The sequence below is a fragment of the Acanthopagrus latus genome, chromosome 8 (assembly GCF_904848185.1).
Source record: "Acanthopagrus latus isolate v.2019 chromosome 8, fAcaLat1.1, whole genome shotgun sequence".
Lineage (NCBI taxonomy): Eukaryota > Metazoa > Chordata > Actinopteri > Spariformes > Sparidae > Acanthopagrus > Acanthopagrus latus.
Window position 1 is genome coordinate 14,727,869 of NC_051046.1, and position 22,257 is coordinate 14,750,125.

At 41.9% G+C, this 22,257-nt stretch overlaps 1 protein-coding gene and 1 long non-coding RNA gene across 5 annotated transcripts in view; one reads left to right on the plus strand and one right to left on the minus strand.

The window, feature by feature from the left end:
- Positions 1-22,257, minus strand: part of LOC119024751 (A disintegrin and metalloproteinase with thrombospondin motifs 20) — an 84,282-nt gene continuing 62,025 nt past the window's right edge. For 2 of the 4 annotated variants that reach the window (XM_037107824.1, XM_037107823.1), the window contains exons 26-36: positions 13,278-13,445; positions 8,949-9,122; positions 7,903-8,073; positions 7,189-7,395; positions 6,854-6,983; positions 5,894-5,988; positions 5,700-5,794; positions 5,414-5,547; positions 3,795-3,886; positions 3,252-3,356; positions 1-1,481 (exon numbers count right to left, since the gene is read on the minus strand). In XM_037107824.1, the coding sequence (XP_036963719.1) occupies positions 1,314-1,481; positions 3,252-3,356; positions 3,795-3,886; positions 5,414-5,547; positions 5,700-5,794; positions 5,894-5,988; positions 6,854-6,983; positions 7,189-7,395; positions 7,903-8,073; positions 8,949-9,122; positions 13,278-13,445 (1,539 nt within the window). In that variant the 3' untranslated portion in view covers positions 1-1,313. Of the gene's footprint in view, positions 2,956-3,251; positions 3,357-3,794; positions 3,887-5,413; positions 5,548-5,699; positions 5,795-5,893; positions 5,989-6,853; positions 6,984-7,188; positions 7,396-7,902; positions 8,074-8,948; positions 9,123-13,277; positions 13,446-22,257 lie in introns of all 4 variants that reach the window. The other 2 variants (XR_005076587.1, XM_037107822.1) reach the window with 2 other exon arrangements.
- LOC119024752 lies at positions 14,967-22,092 on the plus strand. Its single transcript, XR_005076588.1, has 2 exons — positions 14,967-15,262; positions 16,155-22,092. It is a non-coding gene; the product is annotated as an uncharacterized LOC119024752 (long non-coding RNA).

A 22,257-nucleotide genomic window follows, 5' to 3' on the forward strand; every position in this document is an offset into this window, starting at 1 on the left:
TCAGCTGAAAAGCATCTTTTATTATTACTTATTTTTTACAGCGTTAGTACAGTAGCAAGACGTACAGTATTGGTATGATTAGTAATCATAGCACCAGAATCATTCATCTCTTTTATACAGGCTACATACATACTGTAGGTACATATGATTCTTAACAACATCTTTGGATAAAGCATGGCAAACAAGCACACTGTTTCTCTATTCAGTACCAATGCCCATTCAATATTTAGCACACTGTTTACAATTCAAGTATGAATATTAAAAATACACATATATCATAAGTTACAAATCTTAACGGTTATTACAAAAAAAAACAGGATTACATTTCTACAAAATGTATGGCACATAGTGCATCAAGTATTTTTTAACTTTCTGATACAGACCTCATAGTACAATTGACCATCATAAAAATGAACAACAGTCAAAGGTTTTCTAGCTGCTCATTGACTTCTTTTTTTAATTCATTTTTTCAGCCACTCTTTAAATCAAAAGAAGCTGCATTGTCTGAGAAGAAAAGAAAATCTGCATCTATCCTCTAACTTTGGTTAAAGCTTAACATCAGAGTACCAGCTTGTTAGGTTGCTTTAAAATGTTGTCGTAGTGGTCATGGTGGAAAGTAATTTATGATGAGTTAAGCACTGCCCAATGGCAGTAGTTCATCTGATATATCTGGCAACCTTGCAGCTAGATTTTCAGCTATATTAATGAGAGGATCATTACATGTGTTAAAGGCAGATCCCACATCTGCTAAAGAGCCCAAAGCCAGTGTTTTCCTTCTCAAGATCAGAGGTAATTCCAGTAGTTCAAAAGCACCATTCAAAAGATCCTCATTTAAGGTTAGTGGTTATACACTACAAATAGTAGTCGGCTAACACCTTTTTTAGCAAAGCAGACACAGGACAAAAAAAAAACAAACAAAAAAAAACATCAGACAATGGCTTCTCCATTGGTAGTAGTCATTGTACCTTAAAACATACATATCTACAGTCATTACAGAATAAATATGGTCAAACATAAATATATTACAACACATATCTCAGGAGAGTATGGATGTTTGTGAGAGGTAGGGGTTGCAGGTACCTACAGTAGGCCCAATGAAGGGTGTGAGGTGAGACATCACACCTGATACTGTGTCATGGCGTAACAGATGAGAACTTGTCTGTGTGGCATAGTAAAAGAAAAACAAATCCTTGTGGTTTTGAAAAAAAAAGCCACATAAAACTTTCATGCTATACTTTAACACTAGGAAATAATGAAAGATTTCAGCTATTTCATCACAGCACTAGTGTTTATCTCTATACGATAGTCACATGTCAGTCAGTGGACTGTCTAGGCAGGTATAAGTAGCTTTGTGAAATACCTGACAGCAGATAACAACAGACAGACTGTACAAATACACAAAAATGGTAACTAAAATTATTCGTAGTTGTTCTAAAGGTTCCTCGCGTTCTCTTTAGGTTGACCTCTGACATAAGGCAAGTCTGAAAAGGATATCAGTAGTTAGTTGCTAGCTTACGCTGAATTAATCTTGAGCTGCAAATGAATAGTTCAACATTCACAGAAATACTCTTAGTTACTTTCCTCTAGAGTGTCATATGAGAAGTTCAGTACCACTTATATGTGTACAGTAAATATGACGCTAATTAGCTAATTAGCTTAGCTTAGCATAAAGACAGCAGGGGAAACAGATATCCTGGCGTTTTCCAAAGATAAAGAGGCTGAACTAAAGTCACTTCCTGGAGCCTCTGCTGTTTGCTTGGCAACATCTGAGTGACTCCAGACAGTTATTGTTCAGGAAACTGCCCCGACACATAATCTACTTAAACCACGTGTTTTGTTTTTTCAAGCTAGCTCCTCAGCTGTTTATCCTAGCCCACTCTGCCCAGCCCAGAGACACTCTGGTAGCAAAGAGGCTGAAGAGGTTGATGTGTTTACCGGGGAAACTACAGCTCAAAAACTACCCTAGTTAACAGCATGAGTCAAGTGTAGAGAAAGCAATCAGTCACAGGCTGAGTAGGGTGGGTTCTGACAAATAATATTTTATTTATACTAAACTAAGCTAACGGCAGCTGGTCGTAGCTTCATTTTTACCAATATGAACCCACCTCAGTAGTATCGATCTTCTAGTTTTACTCTCGACGAAAAAGAGTAATTAAGTGTAATTTTGTTAACATATCTTTAAACCCATGTAAGGCCAAAGTAATCTGCAGTGTCTCATTTAGTAGTCGCAAACAAAAATGAAAATTTCTATTTTCACATCAGCATAATATCTGTCATAACCGTGGAAGGTAACATACAACAAGATTAGTTCCAGGTACTTCATGACATTGTTTTTGCACCAGACAATTTGTTTTACAGAATACACTTTACTTAACAGAACACTATTATATAACATTTTTAAAGATGAGAATTTCTTTCTAGCACAGAGAGAATAATGAAATGTTTTTCTGCTCTTTCGTGTACTTGCTTTCTTACTGTTTTGAAGTATTGTATCCCTTTGTATGATGCTTAAAAAAAAAAGAAAAAAAAAAAAAAAAACAGCGCCAGAAATAGAAATTTTTGATTCTAAAATGCAGACGAGTTTGATTGCAACACTGACAACAAGCACATGTAGCTGGCTCTTTTTCAAAGTTAGGAGTTTGGATGAAGGACCTGACAGTGGTCCTGTAGCACTGCACAATATGTAGTGTCTTGTATGTTTTAGCTGCCATTTGTGAACTGGGGATGTTACTGTAGGATGGTTACTGTCAAATGCTCCTCCGCTACACTCACAGATGACTATGGGGTCCAACAAATCAGGATTATTGCTTGTTCCTGGACTACTGTCTGCAGGATAGATTTAGGGGTTTGTTCTCTGCAAGGCCTTCAGTGGACTTGAAGGAGTAGGCCGTTGTGAGCTTGGGGAATGCACTTCCCACAGAAACCACCACAGCGACCATAGATTCTTGTTCCGTCCTACAGACAAAGACAGATGGAGAGAGGAAAGAGTGGGCAAAGGGCAGCTCCTTTTTACGCGGAGAACGGACGCTTCGTAAATGTCAGCAGGGATTCCTCCTCAGTGAATCAGACAGAAGTTCAACATGATAATTTAGATGACATTTCAGTGCAACGATCTCGCTCCAACATAAAGCACAGTTACATCCCAATAAACAGACAGATATATAGATGTATTGCATCATCATTCTTTAGAGCTAAATATAATCAGTCAAACAAAGGAAAACCTTTCATCACATCGACTGTTTGCTCCTTACCTCGGATCTGTGGACTTTGACGGAAACATAGTTGCCCTGAGATGTCCACTTGGTGGCCTCAGCTACTTTGAGGCCAGTGCCAATCAGATTAATGCTGAACTGGCCCTTGAAAAAACACACACACATTAGATTAGAGTTATTTCTGAGCAGTTATTTATCAAGGAAGGTCAAGCTCATTCATATTTGCAGAGAGGGTCTGTGGCATTAACACCTTTATTGGCATAATAGAGTAGTCAGAAGTTAGATCAAGAGCAGATTCCCTGCAGCTGGTTGAGGGAATTATAGCAGCAATTATATATTCATTTAATTCCAACTGTTCACCGGTCTGCCTCAGTATTAGAATTAACATTATACTAGATCTTTTTCTATTTAATATAACTTCTAGTTTTTATGTCTTAGATTCTCATTCCTTTCAAGTAAGCCTAAGAACAAGAATTGCCTCACCGTACACTTCCTTCACTTTCAGGCCACAAACAAACATAGAGGACAAAAAAGACACACATACCATTTCTCTGAGAGCACAGTAAACAGTATTTAACCAACCTGTGGACACTTGGCTGCACTGTAACAGTCTCCGGCCGTAGCGAAGGGCACAGGTCGACCAAGTAGAGTCTGGGAAAACTGGAGATCTGTGACTGGTAAACAGCAAAGATACAAATCTGGAGTCACAATGTGCAGAGGTAAACAGACTGAAGACAGCTGCTCTAAGGTAAATAACCACAAAGAGTACAACTACAGTTTATGCAATCAAATTACACCGTAAGGTTCACGTCACAGCACCAGATGTTTTCACTATAGCTGTGAAAAAAGTTCATGCTCTGAGATTTGAGATTTGAATTTGGATCAAGTAATTGATAATTGAACTACAGTGAGTTAAATGCTCCTGTTACTCTCAGGTGGTTACAACATTTTTTTTGCCAAGCACCTGGTTATGTCCCCAGAAAAACACAAGTTAAGTGTCCCTTTTCAGTGACAGCGTTAATAAATTTGAACTCAGACAATGTACGACTATACAATGCGGTTTCACTGTGTTTTCCAGCTAATAGGGGCAGTTACAGGTCATCTGCAGGCTTGTTTCTGCATTAAAGAATTCAGGCTAGAAAAATTAATGAATAATTTTATTGTGCTGTGAATCTAGGACTTTCACCAACCTGGATGCAACACAAAACGACCCCCTGTTTACAGTGCGCCCACACTATTACAGCAGATTTGTGAGTAAATTGGTGTAAATCAAATCTTTTGTTTCACATTGCAACCTAAGTGATTCAATCTGAGGCTTAATTCCCTGAAGCTCCTGTTCATTCCCATTTTACTCTGTGTTGTCACACATGATAACTGTGACCGGTACCTTTTCCTACCCTGTATAAAATGATGATAAAAGTTCAAGAGATGCTTCCCTTCATCTTGAACTCATTACGGCCCCATCCCCCCGCTCTCTTCAAGCTGCCTGAAAGCCAAATTAGTACCATGCAGTGGGAGGGAGGCAACATGTGCTGTCAGGACTAAGACCAGACCAAGAGGATCGGAGGATGACAATGTAGGTTCTAATCCAACTTCCCCTCAGCGCACACACACACACACACACACACACACACACACACACACACACACACACACACTGTACACTTACCCACATACTCTAATCAAAGGAATACTTGAACACAACAGGGAAGATGGAGCTGACTTAAGTAATGAGCAGAGGAATATGGCCTGAAGATGTGTGCGTATGTGTATGCGAGTATTCCATTCTGAGGCAGCTGCACGCATGGGCGTGTGCGTTGTGTCTTCAGCCCTCCTCGCGTACGCCTGCCAAAGAAAAGACGTGCAAGGCAGCATCACAGATTGTCTGTCTGCGCTCGGGAGCAGGCACGCACTTCTCTACTGTATGTGCACGCATGCATTCCTTTATTCCCGTGCTCACGTGTTTGCGCTGAGAGGCCCCGGCTTTCAAGTCCTCGCCTAGTGATGTGAACACATAGCGCTGAAAGGTCATTATTTGGATTTCAGAGGGCGAGAGTGTAGGGAAAGCAGCGCATACTGCACTCGGACAGCCGGGGTGGCGTTAAACACTACGGGGACGAGGCGTCTGAGGGTTAAAACAACACTGATGTGTGGTCTCATTACAGTAGACAGTGTAAGGCAATCACGCTGTAATTACGCACTCATTATCCTCAGGGAGCTCAGGTCCAGGCGAACTTTGTGGAAGAGTGTGTAGCCCGCTGCTGAGTAGTCGTTCCTACAGTCGCAGTCCTGTCTTCGGCTGCCGTTGTACGGACATTCAAAGGGGTTTAGCAACCTTTAAAGAAAGAAAGGGATTTGATTTAGACAAAACAAAGTAGTCTTAACACTATATTTTATACACACCAATCTACAGCAGAGTAATTCCTATTTACAAGATACATAATCCTATTTGAGTCACAGTTCAAGCAATCGCAGCTTCATACACACCTGTGTCCGTACACCTCGGAGTAGTTGTCCGTCTGACCGCTGCGCAAGGTCACATACTCCTTGGGGAAATCAGTCTGCATCTCAGCACAGTAAATCTGAGGCCAAACACATTGAGACAACACATGAGCGCCTGTGGAGGAGCAGCGGGCTGAGTCATGATGTGTGACGGAGCGATTCTGACAGGACAGACGCACCTGTAGGATCCGGGACTTGACTTTGAGATAGTATTCCCCATCTATCTTCACGCCCTGTCTCATCTGGACTTCTCGACAGGAAGCGAACAACTGGCCTGGAAGAAGTTATATGAAGGGGAGGAAGTTTTAATGAAACAGCGAGGGAAACGGGAAACTTTGACATTTAACGCCATGATCTTTGGCCGCCCGACTTGCGCAAGCCTGTCCATAAATCTGTCGTCAAGATGTAGTCCAAAGTTGATAAATTAAACCCTACTGCGAGAAAGGACTGTGACCTGGCTGACTTTTCTTAAAAAAAAAGAGCTGTTTCATTATTTGTGTTGCCTCTTCTGTTTTTTCAGAGTGCTGCAGAGCTCATATCACGCTGATTAGCTGATTAGCATTAATACTTGACCACAGAACTGGCTGTCACCAGAGCATATCGTTTTAATTTCGCCATTGCCTGACTTGGCAGAAGCCAAACCAGGGAATGTTCAGCCCAATGCGCCAGTACTGTAACATCAGAAATGTGGGGGGGCCGAACCTACAAACATTGGCCCGCTGCCGGGTTTTACAGCAAGTTCACAATGAAGGCTGCCTTGGCCCGGGCAAACACCCCCGAGGCGTTTTGACAGACTGTCCGTATCACAATTTGTCGAAAACTGCTGACTGTCTATTTGTTGTTCCGCTAAGTAATCACTCCAAGGGGCTTTAAGCGGAGGTCACCATTCTGCCTAATGTGTTAAAACAAAGCAAAACGTTGAGCTTCTATAAACACAATCAGACATGGTGCTGGGTGCCACACATGCGGCACAGTCGATTCAATACCGTACATATTCCTGCCTGGCAGTAAGTACTATGGATATCAGGAAAGTTTGACACAATGGAAGGAGGAGAGAAGAGAAGAGAAGAGAAGAGAAGAGAAGAGAAGAGAAGAGAAGAGAAGAGAAGAGAAGAGAAGAGAAGAGAAGTCTGACTCACATTCTCTGTCCTGACATGCAGCTTGAGACTCTGGTCTTTCTGAAGGACGGCAGTGTTTGGACGGTTGGCCTTTGGAAGTCAAACACTCCACTCTGCGCTCCATAACTCCTGCCCCGCAAGTCTGCGAGCACTGTTTCACACACACACACAAATACACAAAGAGAAATTAAGTCTCACACAGCTACAAACAATGAACAAATAAGCTGCAGCCAGATCCAAATCCACAAATGAGATTTATCAGCAGAACCGTAAAAATGCTCAGGTCATCGAATGTTTTGTGAAAATGGTGATGAGCTCGAGAGGATTTCTCTCTCCCTTTTTTTTTTCTGTTTCACCTTGCTCCAGGGGCCAACTTTCCAGTACGCTGTGTGCGGGCAGTCCCTGAGGAGGCACGGCCGGGTGCCAGGAGGGTGGGGCTCGGGGCAACGGGTGCTGGCAGAGGAGGACTGGGCGGCAGTGTAGGGGCGCACAGCCTGAGAGGAGGGAGTCACGGAGCAGGAGACGATGCGCTGCTGGTAGCCCACACCACAGCTGGCAGAGCACTGAGACACACATTTTTAGAGACTCAAGTTAAAGTATAAATCTGGAAATTAGCATTTAAATTTTTTTGGGACCTTTAAAACATTTAGAACATTCCAAAAAATTACTTAAATTATCAACAGAATTAAAAGAAACAGTTTTGAAATCATGTAAAAGACGTCTATCTCTTATGTTGCAGTCATAGCTATTGAAGTTAGCACCAGCTAGCCCCTAGCCACTTTGTAGGTTGATAGTCCATTAGTAAACAACAGAAAAACTCCCCCAGTGCCCCCAGCTTCCAGTCCAAGCAGAATCGGCTAATACATCTAATGGTACAGTTAGCAACAGGTAGCAGCTACCCCAAACATATATGCCCCCTTTTTGTTTAGAGTTTGACAGGTTTGACAGGTGGCCAATTCTTACATAGTGCACCTCCGAGTAAATGAATAAATTGAAAGCATGACACACTAATCCACTTAAATGTGCAAAATGTGCCATAGAACAGTCCTGTTTCCTCATTCATTGCCTACCTGTGACCACTCCGCTGTGATCCACATGTAGTGGCAAGGCACTCCTTTGCAGGGCTGGTGTGACAGTGGCCTGGATGATGGCTCGCAGTAATCATCCTGGACAGATGTCATCCCTGGGCCCATGCACCCCAACTTCCTGCTCCTCACACCTTCTCCACAGGTTGCATTACACTACGAGTTAATCATAACATGGGAACAATTCAGTAAGAGTGAAGAGGACTTGGCAGAGGGGACGGGCAGTGTTGTGGTTTGGCTCCATATGTACACTCTTTATTATGTAAAGGTTTCGTGGGGCAAGCGCCGTGTGACAATGGCAACCTTAGCTCTCAAGAAACACAATCCCAAACATGTGCTCTAATTAATATAAAAGATAAAAGTTAAGCCAGTTTGCCCTCAGGACCAGTAATAGTTTATAGGGGCATTTAAAAGTAATGATATGGACCAGAATCTTAAAACTAATTCATGAAGACAGTCTGCTATGAGGATTTTTATGACAATGTCTTTGTATTTTTTGAGAACGGAAAAAAATTTAGGGCAAAACTGTAAAAGAACTGAGGCTGTAAGTTCTCAAGGAAAGAGAGACAGGGATCTGAATGCTGCAAACATTCCTGCAGCAGGAGGATACAGTGCTCTGTCCCTACATGGTGCCCCTCTTTTATGCCTCACTTTGGAGAACAAAACGTGGGACATTAAAGAAAGCTGAGCAAGGAAAGGAAAAAAAACAGTCTGCTAGCGTGACACACAGCAGTGATATCCAGCAGGACAAAAGAGATGATGGCCATCTGTATTTTGAGGGTGGATGTGATCTGCCGACTGATGGTTATCAAAAAAGCCTTTACGATTAACGCAAGAGGCCGAGGGTACCTGCAGGTCGTCCTTTTAATGGTGCGGGGGTAAAAGAGAGAGAGCGGAGATGTCAGCCAATAAAAACCTTAATAAGATGTTTAAACATCTGCTCATCTGTCTCACACCGGGTGACTGAGAGCAAGGAAAGTGGGAGGGAGGTTGAACATAGGACAAGAGAGAAAAGATAAGTGGGTACTTACTTCCTCCCATTTGCCGGCGACCCAAGTGTAATGTGTGCATTCTGCAATTTGGCAAGGCCGGACAACGGCGGGACGCTGGTAACCATCACATAGATCCTCTCTGACCCACCCAGTGCCTTTTAGTCTACAGTAAACATCTCGGTTCTGAACTCCAACTCCACAGGTGACAGAACACTAGTAAAACAGAGACAGAACACACATCTGATTGAGAAAAAGGCAGTCAGTGGAAACTCAATTTGTGGAATACGTATTTGTTCTTGTGTTTTTCATATTCTGTAGTAAACAGGTAAGAATCCTGACTAAAAGTCAGGATATTTTGGACTCTGCTGCTTTGATCTTGAGTATTCTTTGTTAAACTTGTCTCTTGTGAATTTCCTTTATGAAAGTATACTACTACTAACAGTACTAAACATAGAGCACCTCTTTAAATTGAAACTATGTGAGTATGATGTAACTAATATTGCCATTTTGGTACTGTTCCTAGAGCATCATAATTCATGTTGTTCCAGGACCATGACTGCAGCTGACTAATCACAGTGTTGTGATGACTTGCCAGTGATGTTGGTTCTGGAGCATCATAATGAATGCTGCCCAAGGGCCATCATTTCCACCTATGAAAGAGCAACAAACACGTTTGGAGGAAGCTTTTGTGACTTAATGGCTTAAGTATGGGACTATTTTTACTTTGTTCCCTGTAACTGTTTGGTTAGGTTTAGGAAACATAAATACTTGGTTGGTTTAGGGAATAGTACAAAAAAAAACCCTTTGTCATATTAGTAAACAAGAAAACTTGGTTAACTTGGTTTAGGGAACAACAAGTCTTGGTTGGGTTCGAGGAACAATAATACTTTGTGGGTTTATGGAACACTAATGGTTAGGTCTAGGAAAACAGAGTTTGGGTTCAAATCTACCCCTTCAACATTAAACATGTTTAAAATGATCTAAACTCCTGTATGCATATTTTTCAAGCCTTCCCTCCACGGCCCAGGGCTAGGACATTACAAAGATGTGACTAGTCACTTGCACTGATGGTCCTGGACCTACCATAATTATGATGCTCCAGTAGCCACACAACACCCACACAGCAATATCAGATCACGCAGACAATTACATGATAATTGCAGACTGAATTCCTCTTCATCTGATTTCTTAAAGGCGTGCTCATCAAGGGACCTGACGGAGAGAAACGCAAGTGCCTGGATGTATTATTCGCTACGGCTAATCACAGTGCTGCTGCGGGGGTTAAGAGTCTTACAGCCACTAAAGTCACTTGTGAGGTCACTTCGTAATGTCTGTCTGAAATCTGCTAACATGAGCCACCATTAGCGACTGCTCATGAGAGATGAAGTAGAGCTGCAGCAGCAGAGTGTATTCAGTAAAGTTACGGTGTTTTTCATTTCTTATAAACTCAAGTGCTCATTAGCAAGAGAGGGATTGTACGATCTCTTATTTTTAAAAGTTATATTGACTCATTTTAGTGCAACAATGTTTTTGAAAGTTTGTTTGGTCTTTGGTGTGCGGAGTTGCAGCTTTGATGCTCCTGCACAATGCACTAAATTACATCTGAGGTCCAAAGCCAGTTTGTCGCTTCTTTGTGAGAGACGTATATCTGGGGTCACGCAGAGGTCTATCTCAGACATCTCTTTGATGTACTTTGAGAAGCATACCTGCATACTGAGGAAGCACTCTGTTAGGCTTGAGCTGATCAGCCTGATTTCTCTCCCGATTCTCCTACAGACCTCAAAGACCGTTGCCAGTCCTCAGCGATTTCACACAGTCAGAAACTCGGCGCATTATACAGCGAGTCTCGAGTTTCCCCCCCGAAAAACTTCCAGATGTATTTGTGTTGTTCGTGTTTCACTGCGGTCGCATGTTATCGTTACAGTGGGGCTGAATGTGATGGGTCAAGTCCTTCAGTTTGGAAAGAGAACAAAAGGCACCATGGGAAATCTGACCTCCGCATAAAAAAAAAATGCTTTTCTTTAAATCTTACAAAGCATGAAAATAGAACCTGCTGTTAGAGTGATTTCAGTCAGTGTTAACTGCTACAGCTAAAGAAACCTGATAAGCTGTTCGTGCAAAAGACCATGGCCCGCTTATCAGAGATGGTTTGGATGTCATGAAACGAGATGAAAAAAATGGTGGACTATTTTATGGTTTCATAATTGTGTTTAGTGAGCCTTGAAAGACTTTAAAGGGTAATTTCACCCAAATAACAAACCACATTTGCTCACTTGCATTATGTGGTATCTAGCCATGCAGATAATTTTGTTGTTTGCCCAGATTGTGAGATTTTCACCTTTGAGATTTCTGCCACCATCTCAATTTCTCAAACAATGGATGTTTCACACTGTATCTTTTCCAAAACTGTTTATTTCACTCTGGATAAATCACAAAACAAAATAGTTTCCTTTGGACACCATTTTATAGGTACTAAATAGACTGCTGACAGGCTGATCTATGGATTTTCTATTGAAACAGGATCACTATTATTGGAAAAAGATGTTTCTGATGATTTCTTGTATGTATTTTCTGTATGTCCTGTAAATAAAACTATATTTTCCAAACTATATTTCAGATATCTGAGAAAACATGGGCAAATAAAACCAAACCAAAACTATCTCTTTAGCTAAAAAACCTTGAGACAAAATCTAGAAAATATATTCTTTGTATCTTTTGTATATTCTTTATTTTACGATTTGGATAAATGAACCCTCCAACAGCAATTTAGCATATAACACTGAAAAATATGTGCATGGCGCATGACAAACAGTCACTACAAGGTGGAAAGTGATTCTTTGATAGGCAGCCCACATCCTCCCCCCAGGCTCCCCGAAACACATCGCCCATTAAACTCCGTAGTCAGAGGTGAGTGAGAGGGCCGGGTAGCTGTGGAACAGCTCAAACGGTGGGTACTGAGGTTTCAAAGTTGTCACATGCATGGATATTAAGATATAAAACATGTCTTTATGCTCTAGTTGAGGATTTCATGGTTGCTGGTGGTATGTGGACGAAGATGATTGCTTCCAGACACCGACGGGGGAGAGAGAGAGTGAGAGGGGAGGAGGACACTCTCAAAGAGTGGGGAGTGGCAGGAGTCCTGTGGTTGGAGGCAGATGTAGGTCTTTACGGACCTTCTGGGATATAACACTTTCTTGGACATCGAGGAGGGATATGTTTGATTTTCAAGCAGGAGATGGAATGATTTTGGAGAGTATCTTGGGATTTTTGAAAATGTGGAAACATTTATCAGTCAATGAGTAACAGAGAAGACGTGTTAAATTGTGTTTATTTCAACAATGGGGGTGACTTCCGCCTCATAGCATATTTTTAATCATTATTTTGGCGTTCCAGTTCCAAACTTCAGTGTTTCAGCTTGATTTTAGAAAATACGCTCTCAAAACCCACTGTACGCAACCTTCTCAGCACCAACCTTGATGAACCTCCAGCCTTTAGTCAAATAATTAAGTTGTTGGTTGTTCCAAAGAAAATTTATTGCCAACAAAGTTAGCAACTAGCTGAGGAACAAAGTGGCACATTTCGCTGCTAAAGAGACAGACACTTTGTGATGTTGTTCCTCGGGGTCATTACAAAAAGCATGACGGAGCATTCCTCCTTCAGTCTGCTCTACGACATGTGATAAATTTAGATTCTCCTCCCTGCAGGAGCTCGACATGACTTTGGTCGCAGGTATCGCGGCTCTGCGGTCGGCTCCACGATGACTGCGACCTCATCGCCCCGAGCGACTCTATGCACGGCGGCCTTTAACCCCCCAGTGTCTGGCTGCTCGAGTGTACAATGGTCCAGAAACACGCTGTGCTTCAGGATGTGTGTCATCCTTAACATGCTTTCATCTCCATGGGAGGCCTTGGATCTCCGTGTTTACTGTGTTTCATAACGATGGCTAACTTAGATAGATCATTTCTACATAACATGCAGTCAGTGTGTGGTCTGATGAAAAGCTTTGAGAGACGAACTCACTCAGCATAAAGTTGCATTGCAGATTACGCTAAACAACTGTTTCAGCGCTTTGAATATCCAAAACCTCACATCTAAATGTGAAGTGCACGACATAAACAGCTTCAGAAATCCAGCCTGGGGTGTTTAGTTCACACTTGAGGAAATGACACATTGCTCTTGAACAAGAATAAACTGAGTCATGATTGGACAGGTGCTCCCTGTGTGTACATGTCCTACATCTGCGACCTTTGGGAAGTGTTTGTGCTTGTGTCTCAGCTGCTAGCACCGTTTACTGTTAGTATGGTCGCCGAGAGGCCCCGCAGGCTATTTTGTGAACCAGGAGAGATTGCGAGTACAGAAAAAACATACCTCCTTCCACCTGTTGGCCTTCCACGTGGGGCATCCCCGCGCCCGACAGGCCTTCTGTGTCCGCGGCCGAGGCAGATGACTGCAGTGTTCCTCCTCTATTTTGGTTTGGTTCTGATAAACACAGGCTACCTCCCGCTGCTTGGTCCCCCGACCACAAGTCACTGAGCACTGCAGAGGGGAGGGGAAAGAAAGAGCGGTGTTGAGACAGAGAATGTGGGAAAAGCAGGGCATACGGTGGTCATGATCATGGTTGCAAACCGTTTTTTGAAAAAACTGTAAGCTCTGAAGTTGCATTATGTTGTAATACGTTGTAATACAACAACTGTATAGTCCTATAAGCACATAGTAATATTGATTAGCAAAAGGCTCTATTTCTTATTTACTAATGCTTATAAGAGAGACGTGGTTACAGACCGTATTAGGAATATCCAGAAACACAAGGACATTGTTTCTGAAGACACATTTCCGTTTAATGCTTAAATGCGGCAATAACCGCAAAAAACCTTTAGTAGTACACACACAGCGTGTAGACCTCAACACAAGGTGCGCCCAACAGCCTCTTTGCTGCATTTCATGCCCAGATGAACACACTGCAAACAAATTCATCCAAACAACTTAAATGGATTTCACCAAAACCTTCTGGCAGACACTCGCAAGCTGCTGGAATGCAGCCAGCTATTTAACCTGTAAACAGAGGAATTACTTTCAGAGCTGGTGTGAACAGCAGAGGCCGGGGCAAGAGGAGGGAAAGATGCAAAGCATCAGAAACACGTATGCATGCGCACGGCTAGACAATCATCTGGTACGAATGAGGAACCAAGAAATACTTCAGGGAGGCTAGAGAGACGAGGAGAAAAAAATATGATGAATAAAACCAGACACTCTGACGAAAGCTCTGAAAAGGCCTTTGCCTGAGATCGCAGAGGAAAATATTCCAGAGTCTTCGGCCCCCATGAGGCCAGACAGCAATTAGGGTGCCCGCTATTTCTACTTGACGAGTGAGCGCCCCTATACAAAGCCAGTCTAAAAATGGGATGCTGGAATCGAATACACAAGACGAGGAGAGTTGCATTTTGTCTTAGCATATTTTCCAGTCCAGATAATAAACATAATATTGCATTGTCCTCTAATTATGATCTCAGAATGTTGCGTAACACAAAACACATTTTTCTTCCCTATGTGCTCATACTACAGATGATGGTCAATGGAAAGGAATAACCTAAATTCATAACTGTCTTGGACCTAAAAGTTTTTTTTTTTTGTTTTGTTTTTTAATGTTAAAAATATCTACTGATCACGGTTTGAGTATCCCTCAAACAAAGCCACCTCCAGCCTTTTCTTCCTAAGTGTGGTGCAGGCTTGCGGTTGTGACACTGCACACACATGCATCATACACGCTGTAATTATCGAGGCATTTTAAACACAGGGCTGGCTCAGCTGACGGGGAACATCAAAGCCGAGACCAGAGCCGAGTGACTTAGTTCCTGAGCATGGCAGATTCTCATACCCGCTGCACACTCACTCAAAAAAAAAAATGATAACAGAACTCCCTCTACCTCAGACAAGAGCAGAGACAGACAAACATGTTGGAGGTGGTGGTGGTGGTGGGGGAGGTGGGGGGGTGGTGGGCTGGCCCCTCCTTACTGCTGTAAAAGCAGGAGGAAAAAAAAAGAAAAAAAAAAAAGGGAGGAAGAAAGGAAATCGCAGCCATACGGGCTACGCTCCCGCGGCTGAACTGTATCTGCATTTTGTAACGGTGGGAGAAAAAGACGCTATATGGCGATGTGCTCCTCCCTCTAGCCCTGCCAACCTCATCTGTCAGCCATTAGTTAATCAGCGCCCGTAACACAGAACGCAGAGAGCTGGCATGGCTCGTGGGACCAGAGGACAGATTCACCTCTGAGAGCAAGAAGAGGGCAAGGACTCAGAGACCTCTGCTTCACCGATCTACAGCTGGGCTGCTTCACTCAGCAGCACTCACTCAGGTAAGACTCTTCCACTTATCACTTATTTTCAGCAGCCAAGTGTGCGACAAGTAAACGTCTCTGTACTTGAGAAAAGAGCTGTGCTTGTGTTTGGAGAAATGTGAAATGGTTGTTTGAAAGATTGTAATAGCATGTGGTGCTTTGTACCGATTAAGAATTAATCTGAACTTCTGTGTCATGTTAAATTCAAAGAGGTTAAAAAATTCTGGTGGTATCTAATGTGTTGTTGTGAGAGAGTTTTCACTGTATGGGGGGAAAAAAAACTAAACAAAAAAAACATCTCAGGCTCACTTTAACGTGAAGGAGAAGAGCAACTCCATGAGAAAAACACATAAATCAGTGGGTCTCATGGGAAACGAAACACCCCTAGAGACGGATCCGCCCTCCCACGTTGTCCCGGCAATTAATTTCACATGATTAGGTGGGCTAAATCTTGTGTAATCCGGTGAGTTTGATCTAGGCATACTGTGGATTACTACGAAATGGAATGACTCGCCCGCTTTAGATTTTGGCACAAAGTTGAAAACCAGCCAAGTAAAACAGCTTTTGTAAAACAAGCAGAACAGAACTTCTGCAGGGAGAGATATAAGTGAGATTTAAAGCCATATCTGACGAACAGGGAGCTCTTAATTGTTCTACTTAGCGGCTCCGAGGCGGCGTTCTTGATTTCACAGTTCTGGAACAAATCAGATAATTGAGTGCTAACCAGACCCAGCTAATTCATGCAACTTTTTTCTGCGTGCTGCGAAAACCATAAAACAGCCCGGGGACGTTTTTTGAACATAGATGTCTGATTTAAATTATGATTAAATTAGCATACTACGATCTCACACAGACAGATTTATTGCAGATAAATTCTAACAGACTGATTCCAGATAAATTTTTTTTTAAGAGCGTCAGTGTCATTCTGCCTAGGACCGGCAGCCTGCAGCTCCGACATGACTCCACCTACTGCTCTGCTGTTAACAGGTAAGCCAACAAGACACATGGAAACTTTTAGACATCCAAGAGAAACTCCACTGGGGTTTAAATATCTGTCACTCAGCCAATATGGTAATCAAAGCAGCTAACACTGTTTAATACCTCACAGAGAGGAGCAGAATTCCCCCCCGAAACCGACGAACCCTTTTGGCTTGGATCAACACGGCTTTGTCTGATTACTGATCGCTACGGCCTCAAGCAGTTCGTGAAAACATTAATTACTGTGAAAGCTATAATAAAAGTCCTTTTGTTTGGGGATAAAGATGAACTGAGTGTTTTGAAAATAACGGTTTATCTCGGGGGCTCAAAAAAATCAAACAGATGCTCTCAAACATCCCAATGAGGGCTCTGCCAAATGTCGGATGAGTGATAAAGATATCTGTTTAACATTATTGTTTGACATGTTGGTTTATTCCTAAATGTCATGTTTTTTTTTTTATGATCTAATATGGTACCCGGAGGAACAATGAAACATCAGCTGAAAGGACTACAGCCAGGTTAGTGACATACCAGGAACGTTTACAAGAGATGATGCATCATTAGGTGCAGAGTGAAGGCTGCTAAAAGGCACTTTTTGACCATGCATTTCATATTATTCTATGTTTCCAATATTTAGTGATTCTAAGCGAGACCATATCTCAAAATGTCAGAGCCAAGGTCGAATTCCAATCACACTGCAGCACGTTTGCAATGCAAGAGGGTGGTAATACTGAGCATATGGTAACTGTAGTTGCATAGAATCTTCAAAGGAGCACAGTGTTGACCCGGAGCAAGAACAAACTTGCAAGTGCAGACTGTGAAGGGAGTGTAGAATTATACCCTGGGCTACATGTTGTCAAGGCTGTGAGATACAGAGTGCTCAAACCAAGATAAATGCTCTTTCGCATCAACCACGCTCACGCAAAATACTGATTCATCTGCACGCTAAAGTCAAGCAAGGTAGTAAGCAAGTAGTAACAGTTGGAAGCTGAACGCGCTGTAAGATAACATCATGTCTCTTGTTTTATCAGTGTCACCGTGTTCTCTGGCACATTGATTACACTGCAAATGACAGAAACAAGGAGGCGAGAAGGAGGAACCTGACAGAGGATTCAGGCTACTTTTCTGAGGGAGGTTTTATACAACACATGTCAACACGGGAACAGCTGGTGCGAGCGGCGTCATGGGGCAGAGGAATGTCAAGAGCCATAGATCTTTTATCCATCAGGCCAAAATGGCCACCGAAATGTGTTTCAAACTGCGCACAGGAGCAGTGTGAAGTCCTAACATTTACACGTCCAAAACAGCTCATGCTAATCGTCACTCGCTTTATCGATCTAAAAGTCTTGAAATATGGTTGGAAATACAGACATAACACGACAAAATTCAAAGTACATGCAAATTTATTCGCTTGATATGATGAATTTCAGATGTGACAAGTTGATTTTGCCGTATTATTCATCCCAGGACGGGACTGATTGTAAGATGTGGAAATAATTTCCTGTCTCTGTCATTGCAGTTCCTGACAGACAGTCAGCTGCAGGAGCTGCAGTCGACTTCTGATTGGCCAAAAAAAGTAGGACTTTGCCATCTTTAAGGAGTTCAAATAAACAACCGGTTGAGTAGGCATATACAGTTTCTTCAACACGGTTTCCTTTTTAAGTCAACACCACTCAGAAAAGACACACCGAGCGACCGTAAGTCAAAACGAAATGACAAAACAGCAGAGTTATTCCGCCTGTCTAAACATTCCACTAAGAGCTTTTTCCATGTTGTACTGAAACATCCAGCGCCGCTCAAGACTGTGCTGCAGATGTTGGGAATGAAGAATTACTGTAGAAAAGATAGAAGAAGAAAAAAAGAAGCTGATTCTTGATGATAGAACTTGAAAAACACAAACAGCCGACCAGCCCAGAGTTATAAAGTGGTGACCTTTGACACGGGACGTTCAAGTCTAACTCCCTCTTCCTGCTAAATGTTACACAGCTGCTTTTCTAATCCGTCACAGCAACCAGCTTGCCACCACTTGCATGGAGGGTATGTAAGTATGGAAAAGGAACATCCTGACCTTACATTGACATTTACAAGAAAAAAGAAATGCAAATTTAAAGCAAATCTAGAAAAAAGGAGACTGGTATAGTTTTAAATTGTTGTTGAAATAGAAATGTAAGAAAAAATGGAGGAAAATCAACACTTGCTATGCTTTTGTCTCATTATCACCTTCACAGGCAGAACACTATGTACAATATTCAATTCATAGCAACATTATGTACAGCCCTTTGGTATTTGAGTGCACATCTCATTTGTTTGCCAAAAATGTAGTTGTTTTTTGTCCACCCCTAACCCTTTCTTCCACACTCTGCTAAACGCCTGTTTTCTGATCTCAGCAAAGTCCATGGATTGTGCCAAGTCTTGACGTAAGACAAATGTCTCCCTTTATCGGTGAAAAAACAAATAAATAAACTGACATTCTTAACGGACCCTTCAAGCACACCTACAAAAGATGCTTAACTTAACATCAAATAATAAACATCAGGGTCTGGTTTCAGACCACAGACCAACCAGTTCCCATAGAGGTAAACATTTAGCCAAAAGAAAAAAACCATGGCGGCAAACAAAAGATAGAGGTAATGGTAGTAGCAGTTAGTGATTACTCAGGTGATATGCTGCCCCCTATTTGTTTGGAATATAAATTCCACAGGTAGCCAACTCTTACATACTGCACCTTTAACCAGGTAGTTGATGGACAGAACATTTAACGGCAATCCTTTTGACAATTGCTTAATAAAGTCAAAATTTAGCCTGGACTCGGAACTGAAAGGAACATTTTCACTATCTATGGACCCAACAATGGATCAGGCAGTCAGTTGCAGCCCAAAAAACATACAGTGCACAAATACTGAAGCATCGATTTTTCCTTTAATTGCTGGTGTATTTGAGCAGCCAGGAGAGAAGGGACTCAAGAAATAAGACTGCATGAAGAGTGCATCAGGCACTGACAGACATACTGCCAACACAGATCAGCAAACCATGAGAAACAGACCTGACAGGTAACTCAAATACTACTATTCACTCAAATACTACGATGCAAGCACGGCTACATCCCTAACACTCCCTAAAACGTCACACATGTAACTTGCATGTTGAAGTTGAAATGAACCTGTCCATTTGCTCCCCCGTTACTTAAAGTGGGCTGGGACACCCAATCTATCACTGTCTCTCCCATACCAGAGAGAAAAAGCCCTCTTGACAGAGATGTCGAGTCCCACAGACTCCATTTCACTCCATCAACTTGATAGCATCGACAGGCCCAAACAGAACCAGGCCCCATCAAGTCTGACATGGTAGCCTCACGTGAGAAGAATATACATCTAAGTGAAGGCTAAGAAGCGACTCCTAGAGGCCTAAAAGCACTTTATAATACTTGACGAGTTGAGGAAAAGCAGGCGCTCTCTTCTTGTGTCAAAGTAAGGCCATGTTCCCTATCATTCGATGAGCCTGGGGTGGACCAGCCTAAATGCTTCCAGACTTTCACACCCCGTCTCCCTTAATTTCATCCCACCGCATCTGCTCCCAACTCAGATCACCGATAAAATAACATCTAGCCTTACTGGATGGGCTCCGTTCTTAATTTTCTCCCATTGCCTGGCTCTCACTGTGGTTTGGAGTCAAATTCGTACTACCTCACATACCGCTATTCTGCCACAGGGACAGTATCAATGTCTTTTAGAGGTTCAGTGTGTAGGATAGTTGATTGTACAGTCTCATTCACAGCTCGTCAAATACCGAAACTTTGAGTTGGTGGCAAGTCTGACCTACCAACCTGAAGCATCAGTATTTGACAATCCCGATGGCAAACAGAAGCATTGAGGATGTAAGCCCAACAAACAGAAGTTACATAGCATTTGCTGATTGGTAAGAAGTTATCAAGACATATGTGTGCTATTGGTGGGGTTGGGATTAACACCCAACTATCTTTGACCTTTAACGGTTCCCTGGGCTACAATAAATTACAATAAATATGTTTATGCAACTGCTGGCAAAGAAAAATCTGACCTAAAAAGAGACATCCATTCCTAATGTCCTTATGCCAAGCTGAGAGCCAAATATTTTAAATCTTCAGATAGCATCTTACACCATCTGGTTGTTCTGCCTCCCAAGTCCGTATGGTTTGCCAAGATCTGTGGGCCATAGTCCTTGACTTGTAACCAGCAAATCATCGACTGAACTATTTAGCTTTCTCTCAAAGGCCGAAATGAAACATTATCCCCCTACTCAGATTTAAATTAAAGCCATGACAAGAACCATGCTTTTATGTGTGTGTGTGTGTAGGGGGGGGGGCTCAATTTCGATTGCTCACACTCGACTGGCATGTGGGCAGGATCAGGAAAGACAAGCCCAACGATGTCACGACCACCTGACCCCAGGGTGACAGGTTTGGAGTATGTTCATGCCAAATGCCCTCAGGCCAAAGTCAAGTATGTCAATGCTATGCATGTGGATTTCATTTAAAGCAGCGTGATTAGCTCACAGACGCTCAGCTGCGATCCCCCTCCATGGGAAACCCTCTCTCAACAGGAAATGGTATGTTTTTGTTAGCAACAAACAGGCATAAATTACTAAAATGGTACCTCGGTTGCCAATTTATCACACACAGTCTTATTGTTGCTGCTCGCACACGTTTGACATTGACATCGCTTTTAAGGTAATCACCGTTAGTTAATGATATTTACCTTCCTGATAATTTATGTTTAACTATGTGTCTGTGATCCTGAATTTGTGCAATAAATGTGATAATTGTTTCGTGTCTTTTCTTTTTTTTTATACATGATGAATGTGTTTTATTGACCTGTTTTTCAAAAATGAATGTTGTTTTGACAACAATTAATACTCAAGCTGTCACTGCAATATTAAAATGATTGAGAGTCTAAAGGGGGGAAATAGGGCAGGTTATTATAGTGCAGGGACAAACTAATTAAAGATGTGTTCAATCAGAACAGTTGCTTTCGGATATTGTGTCCTTGTACAGCCGAATGCCAACATAAAATGTTACTCATCTTGACTGGGGAGCAATGCAAATCTGTGAATATTGTAGTATACCACCATTTATCAAGCCATTTCCCTATTCACAAGTCTTTAAGTTAATTTTCAGGATGTTCAGCTTTGTCTTAAACATGAGTAAAGTTAAATATTGAAGAAATAAATCAGCTAGAATGCCTCACACGTAATTGGTACAGTGGGATAATAAAGGTCTGAATTACATTCCAATAAGGGATTAAATAATAGTTTGAGAGAATTTATGAGAGATTATAGAGAATGTGTATTTTCATAAGAATATATCTGATTGATAAAATCATCTTAATGACATGAACCAGGATTTCACTCTGGAGCTAATCCTGCCAGCTGACGTGATTGATTTTATTAAGCATAGTGAAATAATTGGGGGAAACTACCGACAGAAGAGGCCATTAAATAAGGTAAGACAACCTTTGAAACCCTGAGAAATATTTTTACGGTGTTAAGTGAAGAAAAAGTCAATTTTATGAGGCAGGGGGTCAATATTTGATTTTTGGATCTGTTAAAAAATTGGCATTAAGTCTGTCCTGTGATGTACAAAAGAGGTCACATGTGTGAGAATGATTCGAAAATCAATATTAGCCTCTGATTTAAGTTTACTTATTTTGATAAGCACTTGATGCCTTAAGGCTACACTGTTGCTTTATATGGAGTTATATAAATGAATGTGTCACTGCAGTTGTTAAATTAGAGATTTCTTACTACAGAAACAGTAACGTGGTCTATTTGAGTTGCTTACAGCATTTGGTAATGTATTTACTTGAATTAATAAACTATTTGAGTGTACCGCCTTATATTACGTTTGCTTTCCTTCAAAGAACGGCTGCTCCTAAAGAAAGCAAATACTACATAATTCAATCAAGTCTGTAAATACTGGCTTTCTAGGGCTTTCTTTTGGATCTCCTCAACTAAACAACCCTCGCCAGCATGAATTAATACCGATGATGGTTGTAGTAAAA